General features: G+C 32.8%; 1 protein-coding gene across 5 annotated transcripts in view; it reads right to left on the bottom strand.

Annotated features, from left to right (window-relative positions):
• Positions 1–2,228: 2,228 nt before the first annotated feature.
• The window catches only part of LOC148606438 (nucleoside diphosphate-linked moiety X motif 6-like), a 75,627-nt gene continuing 54,717 nt past the window's right edge, over positions 2,229–23,138 (bottom strand). Inside the window, exons 1-11 of one of the 5 annotated variants that reach the window (XM_088544133.1) lie at positions 23,099–23,137; positions 20,862–20,890; positions 12,928–13,056; positions 12,127–12,203; positions 11,265–11,356; positions 10,573–10,678; positions 9,908–10,021; positions 8,446–8,648; positions 7,931–8,101; positions 7,162–7,248; positions 2,229–5,383 (exon numbers count right to left, since the gene is read on the bottom strand). In XM_088544133.1, the coding sequence (XP_088400259.1) occupies positions 7,180–7,248; positions 7,931–8,101; positions 8,446–8,648; positions 9,908–10,021; positions 10,573–10,678; positions 11,265–11,356; positions 12,127–12,203; positions 12,928–12,986 (891 nt within the window). In that variant the 5' untranslated portion in view covers positions 12,987–13,056; positions 20,862–20,890; positions 23,099–23,137 and the 3' untranslated portion in view covers positions 2,229–5,383; positions 7,162–7,179. Of the gene's footprint in view, positions 5,384–7,161; positions 7,249–7,930; positions 8,102–8,445; positions 8,649–9,907; positions 10,022–10,572; positions 10,679–11,264; positions 11,357–12,126; positions 12,204–12,927; positions 13,057–20,861; positions 20,891–21,832; positions 21,854–22,983; positions 23,056–23,098; position 23,138 lie in introns of those variants that run through there. The other 4 variants (XM_088544129.1, XM_088544131.1, XM_088544132.1 and 1 more) reach the window with 4 other exon arrangements.

The raw sequence follows: 23,138 nt of genomic DNA, 5'->3' as shown, positions 1-23,138 counted from the left end.
CCATAGTGATGTCAGATGATGTTTATAGCCATAGTGATGTCAGATGATGTTTTATACCCATAGTGATGTCAGATGATGTTTATAGCCATAGTGATGTCAGATGATGTTTATAGCCATAGTGATGTCAGATGATGTTTATAGCCATAGTGATGTCAGGTGATGTTTTACAGCCATAGTGATGTCAGGTGATGTTTTACAGCCATAGTGATGTCAGATGTTGTTTTACAGCCATAGTGATGTCAGATGATGTTTATAGCCATAGTGATGTCAGATGATGTTTTACAGCCATAGTGATGTCAGATGATGTTTATAGCCATAGTGATGTCAGATGGTGTTTTACAGCCATAGTGATGTCAGATGATGTTTATAGCCATAGTGATGTCAGATGATGTTTTACAGCCATAGTGATGTCAGATGATGTTTTACAGCCATAGTGATGTCAGATGATGTTTAAAGCCATAGTGATGTCAGATGATGTTTATAGCCATAGTGATGTCAGATGATGTTTTACAGCCATAGTGATGTCAGATGATGTTTTATACCTATAGTGATGTCAGATGATGTTTTACACCCATAGTGATATCAGATGATGTTTTACACCCATAGTGATGTCAGATGATGTTTTACAGCCATAATGATGTCAGATGATGTTTTACAGCCATAGTGATGTCAGATGATGTTTTACAGCCATAGTGATGTCAGATGATGTTTTACAACCATAGTGATGTCAGATGATGTTTATAGCCATAGTGATGTCAGATGATGTTTTATAGCCATAGTGACGTCAGATGATGTTTTACAGCCATAGTGATGTCAGATGATGTTTTATAGCCATAGTGACGTCAGATGATGTTTTACAGCCATCGTGATATCAGATGATGTTTTATACCCATATTGATGTCAGATGATGTTTTAATTTCCTTAGAATATTCAACAGACGTTGATTTTGAATTACACAGTTAGATTTACTGTAAATGATTATAGATGTAGAGTAACACCATACACTCAATCAACAAATTCAGGCATTGATATACAATTACATGTATGTTTTTTTGTTATTTTTGTAAAGTATTAAAAATAAATGTCAACTCTTTTTCTTATATTTGCAGACAGACAAATATGGATGAATCGCTTTTCTGTTAAAAGGATGAGGGTTTTGTTTAGTATCAAGACATTAATACTACACACGTAAAAATAACTAAATTTTATTAAATTGTGAAGATTTACAGGATTTAATGAAATAGAGATTCTAAAGAAAAGTGAATGACAATGTTTTGAAATACTGAATGTACATACACAATACGTTTGTTCTGAAACCAAACGATACTGGCAGTGCCTCTGGATATATTTTATACATCTACAAAACAAGTACTATATGTACTGTAGCATACCGTTTCTGTCCAAGGAAACATTTTTCAGGCTACAAATGTATATAATTATTTAGAAGTCGATTAAAATTTTTTGTTGCAAGATTTAGTTGAAATATTGATTTTGAAGTGTTAACTGTGAGCTAGTATCGATGATTTTGCCTTAAAAGTCCTTCATATACCGGTATTGTAATTTTGTTTCATAAGAATTTCGAATGTTATCTGTTGAGTACATGACTGTTTGTGGGGATTTTTTTTTTGATTATGCAGTTTTATTCTCATTCCCTACAGAACTGCTTAACTAAGACTAATGTAAAAAAAAAGACCTTATAGATATAAATTGAAAAATAGACTTTGCCTATATATATATAACCAAGTGGACAATAATTGAAAGTATCAAACTTACCAAATTGTTTCCAAGGAGATGGTCTTGCAAGAAACGGTTAAATTTCAGACGACGAACAAGAGACAAAGTACACTGTCGGAAGCTGCGGGATAACACGTATTCACATTGATCTTAAGTCCAGATAAAATAAAGATTTCTGGACCGGGTATTTTCAAATAGAAATTTTCCTCATAGAAATCAATTTCAAGTGATCTGATTGGTGGAAATTTGAGTTGTGGAAGAATTTGAGGAAAATCTCAGAATTAGGGGAACCTGGGTTTCTCATTTGCTTTTTTCTCTTTGTACCTGTTAATTTGGTTATTTTATGTTCCTTGTTGTGTGTGTCTGTTTTCCCTATCTGGTCTTTATCCTTGGATTAAATTCTTTTTATTTCTGCTCAAATCTTTGTTCCCTTGATTACTCTTTATGAAACTGGGCCCTGAGATTATATACTAGTATATGTATAACAAACACAGTTTACAAATATAAAAGTTATATTTCGAAAATCTAATTTATCACAGATAAATTTTATAATACAAAATCATGATAAATGCTTAAACTAATTTATAGTATATTCTTTACAACATAAGATAGACAAACCTGAAATAAAATTTGTTTTTGTATTTTTGTATCATATGTAACTCATTTTGAGAAATGGTAAAACCCAACAACCAATAACCAGGAATTCACATATATCTTTAACTGTCTAGTTCCACTAGTGAGGTTTTATGCAGCAATCATTTGAATTTTTTTCTAATTTGAAATTTTATAAAATATAAGTTATGTCCTATTTTTAGCTATAACACAAAGTGTTGATTAAAAAAATATTTTTATGTAAACAATAAAATATTCGGACAATAAGAGATCCTGACTTTTTGTTTCCAAATTCATCCTAGCCCCCTCCCCCATAGAAGTCAAAATGGTAATTCCCAATTCAGTAATTCATGAACTATAGAAAGCATGTCTTTTTTAAGAAACAGGCAGGACAGACAATAAGCTCTGATTGTATATTGCTGAAACAAAATTTATCTCTATAAAAACAAAAATTAATACAAAACAACTGATTCTTTCATCATTAAACATTTTCAACATGCATTTGAATTATAGAACAAACTGTGCATTTACAAAATTGTTTCATGTTTTTAAGAACCAGTCCACATAAAATTCGGACACTGCCAATGGTCAAGTGATTCATGGTGTTTTTTGGTTTTGTGATCAGTAACTGTCTCGGAACAAGAAATAAAACCAAGTTTGGTGGGTTTTTGACACGTATGAATCACCTTCTGCCTGATTTTTAGAAAGACTGCTACTTAAATATTTGAGAATGTCAATTCCATATTTTGTTTTACAAAGTCCTCTTTGTTTTTAAAGGGGTATCTAACATCTTCTCTGAATTTTATTTCGCTCGTTAAAATTTCTTGAAATTTTATTCAGTGTTTAACGTTGATAAAATAAGCAAAATATATAAATTTCAAGAAATTTTAACCACATGATTCATTGGAATAATTTCAATGAACAATTAGTAGCTTCAAAAACAAAACTTTTGATCAATAAGATGATTTGAGTTTGATATCAGAAGGTCACAAAATAAAACATTTTGCTGATTTTTACAGAGTTATTTCCCTTAGATGTTGTGTAACCCCTTACGAAAATTTTCAACATACTGAATTTGACATTACAAAAACAAGCTCTTCTCTGGAGTGTTTCTATTGTAGTATTAATTAAATATCAAATACATGTAGCATAGTATTACCTGAGTTTTACAGGTCTAACAGCACTAGACCAGTGAACATTTCTGCACATACCTCTTGAAGCCTATATTCTGAGTACATATTTTTGACCATAATGATACTTCTGTTTATGATAAAATAAATATAGTGAAACTTGTATAAACCAAACCCTTAAAAGAATATTCATGTAGATACCATCCTATGATATGGGAAGCATATACATGTATCGGTAGTATATTTCATTCCACCATTTTTTTGGTTCCAATATAAAGTTAACTTCATTATGGTTTTAGAGAGAACAGGGATTTTTCAGTATCAAAAGTGGATGACTAAGAACATATTGCCAATTACCAGTATCCCTAACAATGAATAGATCAAAGAGTTATTTCCCTTTTTAAATGATGTTAGTGCTTTCTATGTCATATGAACACTTACATTTGAAATTCACAAAAGAAATCCTTGGAGTAAAAAGAAGTTGAAAACAACAACTTGTGGATGTCCCATGTAAAAAATATACTAAATAAATTAGGGTTCTGTCATCTTAACTTACAACTTAATAACCTTCAATTTTACATCAAAAGAATCGAACAAAGACTACACGATCAGTTTAAGCAAAATTTAGTAGGCTCACTAGCTATAAGTGAAAAACTGTCATTTTTACGTAAAATATTTATTCTGTCTAAAAGACCCCATATATTGATTTATGTAAATCTAAAATGGAAAGATCTATCATCAGTAAATTTCGTTTGAGTGCACATGCACTAGAAATACAAAGGGGTCGGTACAAAAACGTAGAGAGAAAAAAACGTATTTGTAAACCTATGATAGTGGGAACATAGAGGATGAATATCATTTCTTCTCGGTGTGCACCCACTACACACTGCAAAGAAATCAATGCAGAATGAAATTGGACAACAATAATTTAATTTCTTCATCAAAAACTCACCTCACACCAAGAGACATAGCATATAAATTAAACAGTAGCTCTATAAAAATACTAAAAATAACTATTAAATTCATGAATGAATGTTTGAATCAAAGGTCAATTTAATTTAACAGAAATTATATTAATATATAACGTTAAAACTATAGATTAATCTGTTTTGATCAGATTTACACCACTGTCGTACCATGGTCATAAATTTAGTTTATATGTAATGTGTATTACATTGTTCTGTTTTTGTTCATGCCATAACCATTTACTGTAAATGCGTTTGTGCAAATAAAATTGTCTATTGTCTATTTATTTATTTATTTTTTACTATATCAGTAATTTACCTATCAACATTCATTTATTACATATCATGCCTGTTCCCTTTTCTTGGCATTTACAATGAGGACAAACATTGTACCAAAAAATTATTTTAACCCTCACAGCCTTTTCTGATTTATCAAATGAAGATGGGCTGGCAAAACAGATGGAAAATAGGTGAAAAATTAACACTTCATGCAAAAAAATTTTTTTCTCAAAATTTTAGAGGGATACATAGTGTTTTTCACATCAAATATAATATATTTTAATGTGGAAGATTCTACATTTTTCATTAATTTTGTAAGAGTCTCCCCATTAATATGGGAGGGTTAACAGGTATGTATTAAAGAGCAGAAATACTTAAGCATCATATTTTCACCTCCATATTTCGGCATGAGAAGTTATTTTTGATAAGGTCATAATCTTTACTCTCTTATCAGCCACTTCCTATGCACATGAACAAAAGTTAAGGACCTATTCTTGTGAATTCACAGGGTCACAGGACTAGACTTGAAAACCCTATAAAGGAAGAATAAAATCTAAGATTAAAGAATGATTGTCATCATTTAGCAAGAATATCAAATTTTCATGACACATAAACATCTTCTGTATTGAATATTCCCTCATCAAACTCTGTCCTCGTTAGTACCTACAATAGATTTTAAAACAAAATATTAACAAACTACAACTGATACTTAACAAAATATCCCTGACTTCGTTTACAGAATCATACAGAAAACCAGAAGAAATACAGAAATCTTTCAGGTGTCTGTCCATTTTTTTTCATGGCATTTTCTTAAAAGTTGCATGGTAACTTATGTTATTTCCTCACCTATTTTTTTTCTTAAATTGGTCCCTTAAAAGAAAACAAATCTTTGTCTTTCATCAGGGAATGTTTCTAATGTTTGAACAAGTTACAGCTTATAATTCAATTTCTAATGAATTCCAGTCCAAATAACAAAAATTAATTTGGAAACAAAACATTATATTATTTGCGATATTCTTTGAACCTCAAAGTGTGGACAGACCAATGGACTTTTAGTGGTGTTATAGGGTTATACAAAATAACTTGATTTTCTCAGAGAGTACAAACAAATCAAAATGCTTCTTACATATCAAAATAAATAATAACTGTGTAAAGAATATGTGGGGGCAGTTATATGCTCAAATCAATACTGAGTAACATCCACTCTACACATTGGCGTACTGCCAAATAGAGTGGGAAAACACTCTCAGATCCACATGGGGTCTGAGAGTATGCAGAGCATCAACACAGCAGCCCAGGCGCTAGTAGGACATACTCTGACTGAGTTCTTTGGTCATATGTCCTGAAGGCTGGGCTCTGCTACCTCCAACTACTAACAGAATGCCTGTGAGGGCGGTCGTGCATGATCCATAAGGATAGTCAAGACCGTAAAAACTGCCACAGAAGAATGAGTAACATCAGTAACTCCCCAAAGTGGGAGTTGGTTGCCTTTTTAGGACGTGTACAGTGAATACAGGTATTAGTAGCCCCTCCAGAGCATGGGAGTTGGTTGCCTTGTTAGCACATGTACAGTGAACACAGGTATCAGTAGTCCCCAAGAGTGTGGGAGTTGGTTGCCTTGTTAGCACATGTACAGTGAACACAGGTATTAGTAGTCCCCCAGAGCATGGGAGTTGGTTGCCTTGTTAGTACGTGTACAGTGAACACAGGTATCAGTAGTCCCCCTGAGGGTGGGAGTTGGTTGCCTTTTAAGCACGTGCACAGTGAACACAGGTATCAGTAGTCCCCCAGAGTGTGGGAGTTGGTTGCCTTGCTAGCACATGTGCAGTGAACACAGGTATTAGTAGTCCCTCAGAGCATGGGAGTTGGTTGCCTTGTTAGCACATGTACCGTGAAAACAGGTATTAGTAGTCCCTCAGAGCATGGGAATTGGTTGCCTTGTTAGCACATGCACAGTGAACACAGGTATCAGTAGTCCCCATGAGTATGGGAGTTGTTTGCCTTGTTAGCACATGTACAGTGAACACAGGTATCAGTAGTCCCCCAGAGCATGGGAGTTGGTTACCTCATTAGCACATGTACAGTGAACACAGGTATCAGTAATCTCCTTGAGGGTGGGAGTTGGTTGCCTTGTTAGTACATGTACAGTGAACACAGGTATCAGTAGTTCCCCAGAGCATGGGAGTTGGTTGCCTCATTAGCACATGTACAGTGAACACAGGTACAGTGAAACCTGTCTGAACTGAACCTCTATTGGACTTCAAAACGGGTTCATGGTTTAGACAGGTGTTTAGTGTTAGTTTACCAAGGTTCAAAATACATCTAAACTGATATATAGGGACTTCAAAAAGTGTCTGGTTAAGACAGATTGTTGGATTATTCAGCATTTGTATTAGAAAAATTTCACTGTGCATTGTATATGTATTTAAAAAATTACTTGCCTGTATATTATCTTGATTCTACATACTTTTGGGCCCTAGTTGACTTGATTGCTTATGATACTTCGGTATACTGTCTTTTAAATCATCCTATAAAATTATAAATAACTAGAAACACTGTGTTAGAGCAAGCTCACAAAGAGAATAACCCTCACTTCAAGTAGAGTGAAATCTAAAACACTTCAGTTCAATTATCTCCATTGAAGTCCTCCAAATCTAGTTACCGGAAAATTCCTTAATGCACGTTATCAAAATCCCTTTAGTGATTCAGAAGAAATTGCGCTAGCAAGGTTTCAACATGTAGGGAGTCATCTGATAGTAATTATACTCCTTAAATTTATATATAATGCCCCACATTCCTATGAAATTTTATCAAAATCCCTGGAGCGGTTTTGGAGGAGTTGTGCTCAAACGAGATGAGGACAAATGAATAAACAGATGGACAGACAAACAGATAGCGTCATTCCAAAATGCCACCCAAACTTTTTTTGCAGGGGCTAAATTGTTAATTTTGCAAGGAGTGTTTTATATAATGTTTATCTAATCATAGTGTAAAATGTGAATTTATCCCATACATTTTCACCGTAGAACACCAGTATGTAGCCATGAATATTTATTAAACTCAACTTTCACTGGTACTTTCGTTGCTGAAAACATTGTCTACTAGGCATTCTGAAAGGTTTCCAGCCAAGAACATAGCATGAATCGATTTACATGATTCTTAGATGGAGCTATATTAAAACCATTTTACAGTACAAATCTTCACACAAACCTGAGTTTTAAGCTGAATACTGTATATTCTTTGGTAGTGCTTCTTAGTATAGTTGAGTACCTCTGTGGGTAATATGTGAAGATTTTCATGTTTCATCAGACCATCTTTATAACATTGAACAATGAAACTGTTAGTATCTGTTATATTAGGATCTGCTAAGTATTCATCTATCTGAGAAAAAGATGAGAAAAAGAATTGATGAAAACAACTGGAAAATGATAAAAAGTACATTTATTAATCTAGGAATAAATGATAACATTGTACCATTAAAGTTAAAGTTTGAAACTTTAAATACACATTACTAAAAGGCAAAATGAAAAGATATTCCTAAACAAAAAAATCTTTAATTTACTATTTAAGAGATATTTGTATTGAATGTGAAAATTTGGAAGCATAAATCATGGATTTGATCATTGCTAATTAAATTAGCAGTATAAACAGTTAAAAGAAAATCCAGCATAACAACATTTATTGCATCATAATTTTACTGATAACAACAAATGAAAAAGCCTTACATCCATCCATTGACACTCAGCTATCTCGTGCGGACACTTGTTTATTTCTTCAGTGACTGGTTTCATCAGACATATAAAGTACCAGTCCGAGCAGCCATATCTAAAGTGATGAGTGTGACGGAATGCTATCACAGAAACAAATTCAGCCTGTATCCCTGTCTCCTCATATACTTCTCTCCTTGCTGTCTCTTCTAAACTTTCTCCTAGGTAAAAGGTAAAGGTATATTTTATTTAACGTCAGTGAATACACATATGCGTATAAGTCAACAATTAACATAAGCTCTGTTAAACTTTTTAACTAACAGCAATATTTACAATCTTTTTTGCTATAACGACCTTCTCGCATGGTCCCCAGGCTTGTGGGGGAAGAGATCCAATATTCCATGTTGGAAAATTGAAGAAACCACCAAGCCAGGTTAGATCTTTAGAAACCTGGACACATGTGGGAATAAAGCCCACAGCAAACTCTTGAGTACAAGTCCATATCCTAAAGCACTTGGCCACCATGCCCCCTAAAATAAAACAGTTCAAGTTGGTTTCTATAGGATGGCATACCTGCCAACTTGCACGATTTTTGCGTATTTTTCACGATTTAGACCATTTTTCCCACTGACACGATTTTTCAGGTCAAATTTGACCCAAAACCCAATTTTGTCAAAGTTACCTAGAAAAATCCTAATTCAAATCCCTAAATTTGTGTTTCAATCACAATTCTTTGATTAGAAGAGTCATAAATCTGACTAAAGATGTATATTGCTGTCTAAACAGGTAAAGGAATGTTTAATGACCGGTGAATAATCCCAGAGGAACAATCAGCTGATCAGGGTTATCAATGATGATTGACAATTAGAGAATGAAGTATAATTTTCCAAGAAAATAATAGACCTTAGGAGCTCTATCATACTTCTAAGAAAATACTATAAATTATTATTTTCAAGCTGACATACATGAGAATGAAATCATTTGAAAATTATTTTAGGAACATGATGACAATGGTAGGAAAAAATTGTAACCAGTTACATGTACTAATACTGTCCTCTCTCTGTTAAGCATGAAGTTGAGGATGACAGGGTTCCACCTATGTATCAAACAACGAAACATATCTTTAGAAAGCTTTTGTCAAAATATGAAGGGATAGATGCATGGATGGAACCACAAACAGTGGAGAGGGGCTGAACAGCACAGATCCAATAATTTCATATTATTAGTTTCATAAGAATTTTGTTTGATTATACTGTATATTGGTAATTTACATGGGGGAGCTAATTTTGGCATATTTTAGCAGCCTGTCTTGAAATGCCAAAATAAATTCCGCAAAATATTTACTTTGGGCTAAGATCTTAGTGCACTACTTATCATTCACCAAAATAAGACAACCAATTTTTTTTTTGTATACCTTTCTGCTTCAAAATTGCCAAATTTTACATCCACAATAATAAACTGCCATACAGTAATATAGTACCTGGGTCTGTCAATCCACCAGGTAGTTTCCAGTGCTTTTGAAGTACTGGATGGTTGTACCTCTCTTGGATAACCAATAACTTTCCTTTGTCATTTACAACAAACCCAGCAACACCTGAAATCATAAGAAATAGCTAACACTTTCATTGTGAAAAAAAGCAACACCTGAAATCATAAGAAATAGCTAACACTTTCATTGTGAAAAAAAGCAACACCTGAAATCATAAGAAATAGCTAACACTTTCATTGTGAAAAAAAGAATTGTTTGGCACCTTAAAAAAAAACTGTTCATTAGTCATTGAAGTATCATCAGTCACACATAGTTAAAGGTCACAGAAATGAGAGTGACCTCACTACGGGATACCTCCAAGTACAAAACTTTAACTTGGTAACATGTAAACACATGCAGTTGATTCATCTCCCTTTGCAAACACCTAACAATAGTTATTTTGCTTCTTGCATATTTATTACATGATTCTCAACAATCGCATAAATTTTCATGAAAACCCACTGAATAATTAAAGAGAAGATGCCTATACAAGTTATATGGATAGATAGATGGAGAGGTGAACACAGTGATTCTCTGTTTGCTGGGGGTATAATATTTGCACTATTTGTATCAAACTTTATATTTCAAGGGAGATAATATAAGCACCATAATCTTACCTAAATAATGATTTGCATATCCTGGTATCCTGTTCTCTATATTTTCTGGTAACCAAGTAGCTAACATGACATACCCTGGCTTGGCATGGTGAAAATCAAACCCAAACTAAAGAAAATATTCAATGTAATATGACTTCTAGGTACAGATAAATAATACAAGAAAATTTTTAATTTCATATCAAAACATACCTGTGTATAAAAATCAAAATGATTTAACTCTAAAAATTCATATTTAATATCCAATTTTTCAAGGTGTTTTCTTTCCCAGTATGTGTAGCATGCTTCTTGTATTAAACCTGAAATGCTTTCATTCAAAGTCACATTCCCTAAAAGAAATGCTGCATGTTTGTTACTAATAATAATAAATTCTATGGAATACTTCTATTAATGATGTTCATTTTGGCTGGTCGTAACAAGCATGCATAATCTCTCCTTCAGTAGGCTTTCAACATGTGACCATTAGCTGGCATGTTAAAATCTAAATTTTACAATACAGAGTAGACAAATAGTTAAAATCAAGAATAGACTGAAGGAGAAATGGTTTCTCCCATGAAATCTGTTGAATACTTTGAAAACTTCTTGCAGAAATTTAATCATCATCTGGTGGTTAAAAAGTCAAATGGAATAACTGATTTCGAATGGGAGAAAATCAGCATTAAAATAGAATCAATTTTTAACAAATAATATTGTACCTTAGTACATACAGGTACAACCTCAGCATCATCCCTTCTTGCCTTGACCCACACACCTTTGATTCTGTCAGCTTTCCATTTCTGTAGAGCACCTATTAGGTGAATTTTTAAAAATATATTTCAGTAAATACAATGATAATGTTCAGGGCATAGCATTGGTGTCAAATCGATTAAATAAAAATCACCTGATGAACTAAGATCTAAGTACTATTCTGGGTAAGGATCAGGCAATGGGTAGAACATCATTTTTCTAAATGGTCTTTTTTGCCTCAAATGTAGTCAATGCATCTAGAAAACACCTAAAAAGCTATTTAATTATATCCTGAAGCATATCGGACAGATATACCCGGATATGTATCCATATCTATTGAAGAGTCTAATAGAATATCAAATCTCCTTTTTGATAGTCAATTTCACAGGTACATCTTTCATGTTGATTTATTCACTGCATAAATTAATATGTTAACAATAGTGAAAGTTAGATAATATTTTGTTTTGCCTCATATTTCATTAAAAAAGAAACACAAGATCTGGTTATAATAAGATCAAATTCCAAATCCAAACTTCAAAGTCTGAGTTTGTCTCCTCTTGGAAATGTTTTTCAAATACTGGTACACTCCAAGTTACCCTACCAGTGCACCTGGTCGATGCTCCCAGTTCTTGGTGGAGTCCCAGTTGCTCATTTACTTCTGTTACTTTGTATGTATTATTTTGGTATCTTTATGTTCTTTGTAGTGTGTGTCTGTTTTCCCTGTCTGGTCTTTGTCCCTGGATCCTTTTGATTTCCACTAGAATCTTGGTTCCCTTGATAACCCTTCCCTTTTAACAGTTGTTTTAAAAAGTACAATGTACATGTATTTACCAGGTAATTTTTCCTCAAAGTGCTTCCTCAAATCATCACATTTTTGGTACTTTGTATCAATTGTAAATCCATTATACCTGAAAGAGTTACAAAAAAAACATGGATAATGGATGAAGCCATCATATTTCAACAAAAAGTAGTGGCTACAGGAAAAAAATAATGGGCCAAGTAGTGGAAAAGTCCTCTTGCTGGATTTGGTGAAGGGGGAAAATGGCAGCTGGAAACCCACCAATGACGTTCAATGGTTGATCATCACAGTAGACCCTAACCTGAGAGTGTACCGAGCAAATGGGTTGAAACACATGATGAAAAATGACCTCTGATGAGAATGTTGGAAGTGATGCAGCAATACCCCTAGTGCTGTATGTAAGTATGGAGTGTGGTAAAAATTTTTTATAAAGAAAGCGGTGTGACCACTGAATTTGAAATAAAAGGGAATAGCCACAGGATTTCAAGGAAGACACAACCACTACTAAAAGTCATAAAAAAATATCAAGCATCTATAAATATATGACATTGCTTATCTAATTATCTAACTATGGCACAACAATAAACTGCACAAAAGCATGCCTGTCCAACTGTTTGGTTGGTGTTTAAATAGTTCCATAACTCTGAAAAAAAATCAGGAGACAATGAAAATAAAAGGGAGTTTTCTGCTATGACTAAAACATTGCACATTTTGATAAAGGTGCTTTCAAGTATTATTTAACATGTGAACAGACCAAACAAGACAATGATTTAACAAAAACAGGAAATTGGAAAAAAAGTTCGAGAAATATTTTAAATATTTGCATGCCTTACATATCTTTCTTCACTGAGAAACCCTCTGAAAGAGTTATCTCCTCTTTGTTGCTGGCCATTCTTATGTCGTCAGTTTAATTTTCTTTTCTCTCTATTTCTCTTTCATTTCAGATGGAGTACTGCATAATTCTGAAGAAATAAAAGAAAAAAAACACTTATCATTGAGTTTAATTTTGGAAGAGATGTTCTTGTACCAAACTATTATTTTATGCCTCATTATCAACTTCATTTGCATCTGCATTTTGCTGTCATGTCTTTTTCATCTGACCAACAAAATAGACATCAGATGTAAAGTTGCTCAGCAAGTTATATGGGTCATTTTATATACGCAACATGACAACTGTGTATAAACTTCTAGATGTGAAATATCTGGTAACTATGAAGTCTTGTGTTACACCACTTACCAAGGACAAATTAAAAAAACTGTCATTCAAATTCACTGTTCCTACCATTTCATCATAAGCCAAATCAGAGATTGATTCAGCTCAAGTACAATTATCATTATTACATACATGTTAACCTGCCCTCTTTGAGAAAGTCTCCAATGTGGGAGACACAAATCTCCCTCTTTCACAACCCCCCCCCCCCAAAAAAAAAAAATCTCCCTCTTAGCAGAAATGCATATTAAATTGATGTAACATGGTAATCATTACAAAACAATCAACAGATAGTTAATCCTTTTGTTGTACTAATTACTCAAATTTTAATTAGAAACCTTTAGTAGATAAATGAGATTATCATAGATTTTATATCTTTATAATTGGAGTTCTAGCAAAATCCTTTTTTTTCTGTGAAAAAGGACATCACTCTAAATCTGCCTCTTAGAAAAGCTGAAAAAAGGGAGATCTCCCTCTTTGAGCATTCAGAAGGTTAACAGGTATGATTTACCTCATTATAGAGTATGGGTTTTTTTCCCCACAGTCCATATCAACACCGAAGACCCTCAAGTCATGGTTGATCGCTAAACTATGAAAACCATGAGGAACCTTGAAAGTTGTAATAGTTATCTTTTATTAGAGAAAGTATGTTGTTTAGAACAGTTAGGACAACAGTTACTACTTTTTTCTTTTAAATAAACAGCTGTGCTATGAGTACATGATATGCACATCCCCATGATGGAGTTACAGTGTGACAAGTGAAATCCCTTCCCCACAATGGAAATATGACCCTTGAACTCTGATTCTAAGATCGACTTTTCTCAAAAATGCACACAGACTATTAAACCATTATGCAAAGTTTGAAGTTAATCGTTGAAAATACCGAAACAGATATGCTCCCCCCTAAAAAGCAATTATTTATTTTGCATGAAATCTTGCTTTTTCACAAATTCTACCCTCCACCCACATTTTATTGTCTAACCTTGCTAGGCATGTATTTCTATTTATCCCCCTCCCACGGCGTTACATGTTGATGTGGACAGACAAACATTTATATACCACAAAATAAAATTCCTTTGACAGGCTTATAAAAAATATTGACTTGATGACTGCAGGGATTTGCAAAACTTTTCCTTATAATTATTAGGAGTATAATATACTTTGCCTGGTACTGAAGAAGTATATTATTAGAAGTAGAACATACTTTGCCTGGTACTGAAGAAGTACATTATTAGAAGTAGAATATACTTTGCCTGGTACTGTAGAAGTACAAAGACAAATGTTTTGCAGAAAAAATTGAAACTTTCACACATAAGATACCTGTTGAAAAGAGAAAAAAACTCTGCAACTCCAGTTCACTTTGAACAGATAATAATGGCTGTGCAGATAAAAAATGTCATGTTTCCTTTATCTTTAGTACTGCTTTTTATATTTAGTCTTGCACAATAGAAACTTTTCTTGAGCTTGGAATATGTTTTTAGTTCAAGTGTTAAGATTTGTCATAGTTTTAATTATTTTATGGATTTCTTCTCCATAAATGATAATTGACTGATTTTGTTCTGGACACAGTATCTTTGAACATCTCAAATTTAACACCCGTCCATAGAGCAAATCACATTTGCCACACCCAAAAATTAACCATTATATGGAAGTGGGAATCATAACATTGGTGAATGTTTTGCCTGTAACTTGTTGATTGTGTTAGTGTAAGTATTATCCACTCTTTGAATTGAAGTATGTCTAAAGAACTGATTATCATTTCTGTTGATACTCTAAATTTGCATACCTACATATATAAAATATTTTTTGCAGGCAGTTGCTTGTAGTTTTTTTACCATTTAGAAAGTTTAAAAATTTAAAGTGAAAATTTGAGCAAAAAAAGAATCAATTCTTCTTGGATGATTGAGACCTTTTATTGTGTGTTATATTTCCAGTTGAGTAATTCCAAGGACTTTAAAATTGGTAGCCATTGCTTCATTCCTAATTACATGTAAATATTGAAAATAACTGAAAATATGATAATGTGCCTCTAGTGGGCTATTGTTACCTGAAAAGTGGACTAAAAGTGTCTGTACTCCTTTGAGCAAATATTGTTGTCTGGAACTACATAAAATTTACACCTAACTAAATTTACAAATTTTTTTTCCTTTACAGATATGATTAAAATTCAAGCCTCCAAACAACAGTCACTACATGAACTGTGTAGGAATAAGAACCTATATAGTAAAACCTCTCTGAACTGAACCCCTTTATGACTTAAAAATTGGTTTGATTTGGGCAGGTGTCCAGATTACCAAGGTTCAAAATACATTTAAACTGATATGGAGAGACTAAAAAAGTGTCAGCTGTTCTGAAGCATATGATGCACTGATATATTGTGTAAACAGTCAGACCAAACCCTGAATAAACAAGAACAGACTTGTTTTTACGACTTGATAACAATCTGTATTACTCAACATATACTATGGAAATGACCTGTAAAATCCTGAACTTACTGAAATTTTAACAAAGGAACTATGGAGATATTCATAATTCGTAGAGCATAGTTTGCAGTCAAAATATGTAGAAAATACGGAAAATCTGTATAAGTAAACACCCCTGCAAGAAACACATCTTAAGGAGGAAGACCTAGGGTAAGGGACTTAACTCTTGAAATCAGGGAAATGTTTGTATCATATTCAATTTCACCAAAGCTTTTCAAGCTTTCATTTGAAACAGAATGAAATCCAGTCCAAGATAGTCTGATGCTTACATGATATTGGTGTAAATTGGTAAATACAAACATTTCAATGATTTGCAAGAGTAGTGTCCCTTACCCCAAGTCTACCTCCTTAACTTGAATCTATCTGAAGCACCTTCATAACATATTCAATGCATTTAAAGCATTTGAAAACCAAACACTAGCAAAAACCGATCAAATTCTAAAGTCTGAAAAGAATTTAGGTTAAGTCAGGTTTCTCTGTATTAAAATGTATAAGGCCAACACATAATGAGTTGGATTTTTGTACTGCCACCAAATATAAATTTTCATATTTCTCTTGCGTGAGATAATCAGTGTACAAGTAAAAGATTTCACTGAATAAAGGTAAATGAGTAATTAATAACTTCTTGTCTTTTATGAAGAAAACTCTTTGGAGGTGAAAACAAAATACAACACAACTTTATTACACATAAAATAACCATTAACATAAATTATTTCCCCCTGCATTTTCATTTCTCAATTACCATATATATTACTTTCTGTATTTTTTTGTACTTTTATCCATATACAAATAACAACTTAAATTTTGTATTTCACGTTAGTCATTCAATTTCTTCATATACCTATATTTCACATTTCAAGCATGAACAAATAGAAAATTGACAATTTGAAAATCAATTGCACTATTCATCTTCCTTTGATTCTAATTTCTCCTTATATGCTTTCTTCATTTCAAGTCTTTTTCTGTTCCTTTTCTTTTTATTGGCTCTGTTTTCCAGTCCTTCTTTGTCATTTAAAGATCTAAAACTGTTTTCCCCATTTATGAAATGATCAAGTTCTTCCTGAAGCTTTCTCCTAGCAGTCTTTCTATTATCAATTAAAGATCTGCTTTCATGACTCTGGAAATATTAAAGAAAAAAAATTATTTTGTCTAAATTATGTAAATCATATAGCTACAGTGTTCTAGGATTCGCATTTCCTGTATGAAATTTTAGTGAAGGTAAGTTTTTTCCCTTCGTCAAGGGGAGAAATAGAATTCAAGGTAGTTTCAGAAAGCTGATTTAGGGAAAGTTAATTGTCATTGGAAACTTGAACAATGAGCTAGAAAAAAATCCAGGAAAAATTAATTTCAACTATCAATACATATATCTGTGTTAATCTACATCATCTAAGTATGCATTAAGCCATGTACAGCATAAAAGCCCAGATCCCACCTCAAGAAGAAAATGGTCTACACTTTATGCTTTGATTTCACTGATACTTTTGGTCAACGAAAGAAGCTGCTAGGCCACAATATTTTCTATCATGTAAAAGCTTTGAAATATCAAATATACACAGGCAAAATTATTTCACATGATTTTCACACGAATTTCACATGATTTTTACCTGAATTGAGCAAATAAACTAAGTGACAGAGTTCACTTGAAATTCACATGAAATGTTCACATGAAATTCATGTTAGTGAATTTCACATGAAAATCATGTTAATTTCATGTGAATTTCACATGAATTTCATGTGAAGCTCGATTAACAAGAATTTCACGTGAAAAATATTTGCCTGTGTACCGATACCCTCAGGAGACTGATTAACAATATCACAGTCAATCTTATATTTAATCTTTCTATTTCAAAGTTCTACAATCGTGTACATGTATATACACATAATTCTTGTTATTATACCTCAGTATATAAACATCAATACAAAATTTTCTACAGTAAAATTGCTATTTTTCTCCTTTTTCAGTGTTTGACTATTGAGCAGTCCATAGTTTTCAGACTATTGACCGGCAATGTCAGCCGCTTTCACTGATTTTTAGTTCTGTCACCGGATTGGACAAAAGTTTTATATTTATTCGGAATGCTTAGACTTCACCCTCTCTTCATGAAAAACCTGAAATTATCACATCTGCTCGTTATGTCTGCTGAATCACAAATGGCAAGGTTTGCCTCCTTAACTGACCAGGACTTAGACACAATTATTGTTTTTATTTTACTCAATACTGCATACTGGCGCCCTCTTCAACAAGTCTTGCTCTTTAACACAGATGAAATTGAATGTTTGCGAGACAATATTCAAGTGTGTACATTGTTGCTGTTCTTTATCTAACAGACATGTAATTGATGTTGAAGGTTACTTTCTGCAAATTCAAACTCCTATGAATAACTGGTTAAAAGGTCAATGAGACAACATTCAGACTAAAATATTGCCAAAAGATGCATGGTTTTCTGAGTTTTGAACATTTTGAGGTGATGAGGGGAAAATATCAGTGACATTCAAATTGAAAATATTGTAAAAAACGTTTTTCTTGGTTATCATTTTGAGATGATCATTCAACTATGAACAATGGAGGGATATGGAGTAAATGTATTACAAGTCTAATGTTTTCGGTAAAATAAAATACTTATAGACTGGGTATGAGGGAAATAGCAAGTTTATTGTTCCCCTCGACAGTGACTATTGCCCTCGGCTACACCTTGGGCAATAGTCACAGTCTTGGGGAACAGTAAACTTGCTATTTCCCTCATACCCAGTCAACAAGTATATACTATTTCCCTCTACCTGTGTAAACAGTTGTTTTGGGGTCATTTACAGCTTACCCTGTGGAATGAAAGTTTCCTCATCATTCATTGAAGACCCACTGATGGCCTTGAGCTGGGGTTGTTGTCTCTGACATATTCACCATATCTATTCTTGTTTTATTATGTTCATCAGTGTTTTTCAGTACATATATATACTGCTATAGTGACTGTTTGCTTAAGAGATGTTTCAACAAAAGTATTTATGTATCATGTCTAGCTTTAAATCAATGATTTTTTATGGGCTGATGAATGTTATTGGGTGCGAGATGGAAAAAGAAACATGCTTGTGTATCATTGCGATACCATGTTTAGCCTATATTTCCTCACAAAGATAAAATGCAATGTCATCAATAATTTAGGGTGTGTTATGTTTGACACTGATTTTGGTTTTGGTTTAAGGAAGTAGAGCTAGGGTAAGGGGCATAACTATTACAAATCATTGGAACGTTTGTGTAAAGCATTTTACATCAATCTCATCTAAGCATTAAACTAACTTGGATTTATGTCATTCTATTTCAAATAAAAGCATGATATGTTTTGATGAAATTGAATATGATGCAAAAATATCATTGATCTAAAGAGTTATGTCCCTTATCCTAGGTCAACCTCTTTAACATCCTATGATTGTGAAAGTCTGACATTCAGCCTTTAACACATGCAATGTGCAAAAAACTATTGTAATACAAGGGTAACAATATGGTAAATTACAATATGTTATACAGCAGTATGTTCCATTTAGAATAAAATAAATTTAACAGATTTAATAATGATGAACTTTGTTGAGGTCAGGTTTCATTCTTAAAGTCTATAACTTTGATCTTAACAAAGATTCATAGATTTTTCCTCATAAGACATGTCCTAATTTGCTATTTGCATAGTAATTCCATCAACTGTTCGAAAAAAAGTTGTATTTTGACCTGTATAGCATTGTATTAAAACCTCAGTCAAATATATCATATCATAATGTGATCAAAAATATCGTCATACATCAGTATCACAATGAATCGTTTCATTGTTACATAAAACCTGTGTTGTTATACGTTACAGACCATCAATTCAACCAATGAGCATTTGGAACATACGCAAAAATAGTCCTACGCAGAAATTAACCCTGTTCCTCATAGTGCTGTGAAAAAAGTTCTCATCTCATTTAAAAAATTTAAACAGTTTCTGAAAGGAAAAATATTTCTGTACATTTTATAGGTGCATTTTGCTTCTTGTGATGTGAAGCCTAATCTCCATAATGATTTCTAAATATACCCCTATCTTGTGAAAACACTGGGATTTCCCATGCTATTTATAGACACTTCACTTCCGGTGACTAGTACTGCACTGCAAGTCTGCTAACCCCACATGCCATTCTGAGGATTGTGAGCTGACATGTGTAGAATCATGCTGATATATAGTCCTCTGCAGGTTAAAGTTAAGATAAAATCCAGAGAAGCCATTGAATATTGTGAAATTAGCATAGAAGCCTATGGGAAGTGGAATTAGTGGTTTCTAGCCTATGGGAAGTGGAATTAGTGGTTTGAATATGTTAAATAGAATTATACCTTTACTACTATTCCAGTTGGTAAATGTTTCAGTACACAACAGTTCGAAGTTTTGGCCACTGCCTGACCCCCAGGTCCACTGCCCCTCTGGAACTGTTCCTCTAGTTCACTCTCCACCAGCTCAGGGAAAGGGTACTTTTTCCGAGATATATATCTTTTTGATTGGTTGGATTGGATACTGCTTGATTTTAGTATTTCTTGAACATATTCATTGCTAGATGTTAACTTTCTACAATAACCACTAGTAGCTCTCAGTTGTAAACAACAACAACATATTGAAAATCTATCATATGAATAAGTCAATTTTGTCTTATCCACTTCTCTGAATTGATGGGAAGAAAATCTTTTCACTGCCAATGTTTTACCAACAACACTTGTTGTAGCAAAATTAACAGAACTCTTTTCGAAGCTGTGCAAAGTAAAAAGATTCTGAAGAAGGGGTTGGTAACATGTCCTGAGTAGAGATGAACAAAATACTAAACTCTTCATGTTTCTGTTTTATCAATCACTTTGTGTTGCAGCTCTGTCCACACACCTGCCTTATCTAGACCACTGAGCAGCTTTTATATGACAATGATGCAAAAATTACTTGGTCCAAAGTATTATTTCTTGTATTTGCATAGCATGCCTTGTTGATCAACTGGTTTGTTCCTACAAATAACTTGTGGCTTTAAATTTAACAAGTTCTAAATAGTTCTACTTTCTTAAGGTATCAGTACTCACAGTAGCAGCTTTGTTTCTGCATTTTTTATCTGAAAAAAAAATAAAAATAGGCTCAATAGATCAGTTTGAATGGAACACAATTATCAGGTTGGAAACAAGAACAAAGGTACTGAAAATAGGGTTATCCCCCCTATTCAAGTCACAACTCCTCATATGGTGATCATTCACCCATTATAAGAAAACATTAAATATCGCTATAATATGGGAATACAAAATTTATTAGTGTAATTTTGAGTGACTTTTGCAAAGGAAGTATATTTTCTTCTTCATTGTTTCAAATTTACAGACCTAAATAAAATGCAATATTTTGAGGTCTGCAAAATTTTAAAATGTCTTATACTTCAAATACAACAAATATTCCCACTTTTAACTAAAATATGAGCTTTCTAATTTTATCATGTTTCAATAAACCATCACATGAGGGGTCGTACCCCACCAAATGGGGAGTTTAACCTAATATCAGGATTGTTCCCATCCTGATCATAGCTGCACACATCAGTTCAGATACTGAACATGCACAGCTGTATAATGGGTTAACCCCACTCTAGTGGTTTAATATTAAGCCTGTGATTAAAATTCTAAACATCAATGGATGGACATGCTTTGTTTCTATACATATTCCTGCATATTCTTCTATTCTTAAATGTCAAAAAATTTGATTGTAAATGTTGACCCACTTAAGGAATGAATAAATGACAAGTGTCGTAACTTGCCATCATTGTTTTTGTTTAACCTGGTTCTGGTGCAAAGGTGAAATTCTAGGTCATACATGCATTTACATTTGTAATTTTCATCTGGTTTTAGTGATGGATGCCTCCTACATAGCAGACCATTAATCAGTTCTGTTTATTTTATTATAGGTTGAAAATCAATACTAAAATATGAATTAAATTTTGAATGCAGAATACAGATTTATAGGGTGTACAGTAAATCACAATGTCAAACTTATAAAAAAAATAAAATACATGTACCATATATGGAATGTTGAGCTGCTTTGAATATAAAAGTAAACACCTCTTGATTTGACCTTGATGATGATGTATAATCCACATGTGCAGGCTCCTCTTATTTGTTAAAAAAAATCCAGATTTGTGATTGCACTAGAAAAAGGTTGAACCACTATATGTGTACATGTACATTTGTATGTATGACTTGTACATGTAAGGAAAGTATTCATACACTCCCTTAATGGTAGTATTATTAACTGGGTTCTACATACTCATGGCCAGAAAAAGGCAGCAATATCCAGTTTGTACCTTCAATTTCAGGAGCTTAAAAATAGCATCATGGTAGCTTCATTTGCATATGCTTTGTAAATGCAATTAAGAACCAAACCAGTCTTGGAAAATATTCACTAGTTTCAATGATTAAATACAAATCAAATCATAGCTTTTTCAAGATAAGGTTGGTCATAACAGTCTGCAGTATGGGGCCCAGAGAAAATGACATAATAAGTACAGTATTATACATAATTCTTGAGTACTTAAAAATTACGAAAAAATAACGAATCAAAACGAAAAGAATTGATAAAATGAGAATTGAAATGAAACAATTCAAAACAAAATAAATCAAGACGAAATAAAAACAAAATAAAATGATGCAAATCAAAATAGAATGAAACAAACTAAATGAAATAAAAGAAATCTGTAACCATAATGTAACCTATGCTGGATAACTCGATCCAAAGACATTATGGACCAAGAAAACCCGTAATTCCTTACAAATGCTGGACTTTGCTGCCCATAAACATTTCAGACTTGACAATTAGGATAATGCATTAGGACAATTAAAACTGTATGTCATTACGAAATTTACCATATTGGAAGGTTATAAGAATAATATATTAGAGCTGAAAAAAATTATCAAAGGAGTTTTAATTACTGTTTCTTCAAGAGCTTTAAATGGTTTCACCTTCCTCATATTATTTCTAAGTTTGCAATGTTTTACTCATATTTTAACATATATAACTAATTTATTTATTTCCTTAACAAAAGTCTTACATTTCATTACAATAAAATAATATAAAATTTGGAGGTTTCATAAAAATATGAGTTATCTCCCATGTCACAATCTGACAGCAACGTTTTCCTCATTTCTACAGATGACTTACAAAATATCTAACCTATTTCTCGTTGATTCAATCAAAGATCATACAAAAATTAGATTAAGAATGGATTTATTACACTGAACAGATGGGGAAATGAATAATTTATCTTTTTCAATAAAGAAAACAGCACCTGTAGGTCTTCAAAGCGTCCTAATGATCCGGATCTAGTA

This window comes from Perna viridis, chromosome 9, assembly GCF_037379345.1.
Source record: "Perna viridis isolate PV_CMFRI_1.1 ecotype Kerala chromosome 9, ASM3737934v1, whole genome shotgun sequence".
In the NCBI taxonomy this organism is placed as follows: domain Eukaryota; kingdom Metazoa; phylum Mollusca; class Bivalvia; order Mytilida; family Mytilidae; genus Perna; species Perna viridis.
Note: the sequence above shows the minus strand (reverse complement) of the source record. Positions and strands in the feature narration are given on the sequence as shown.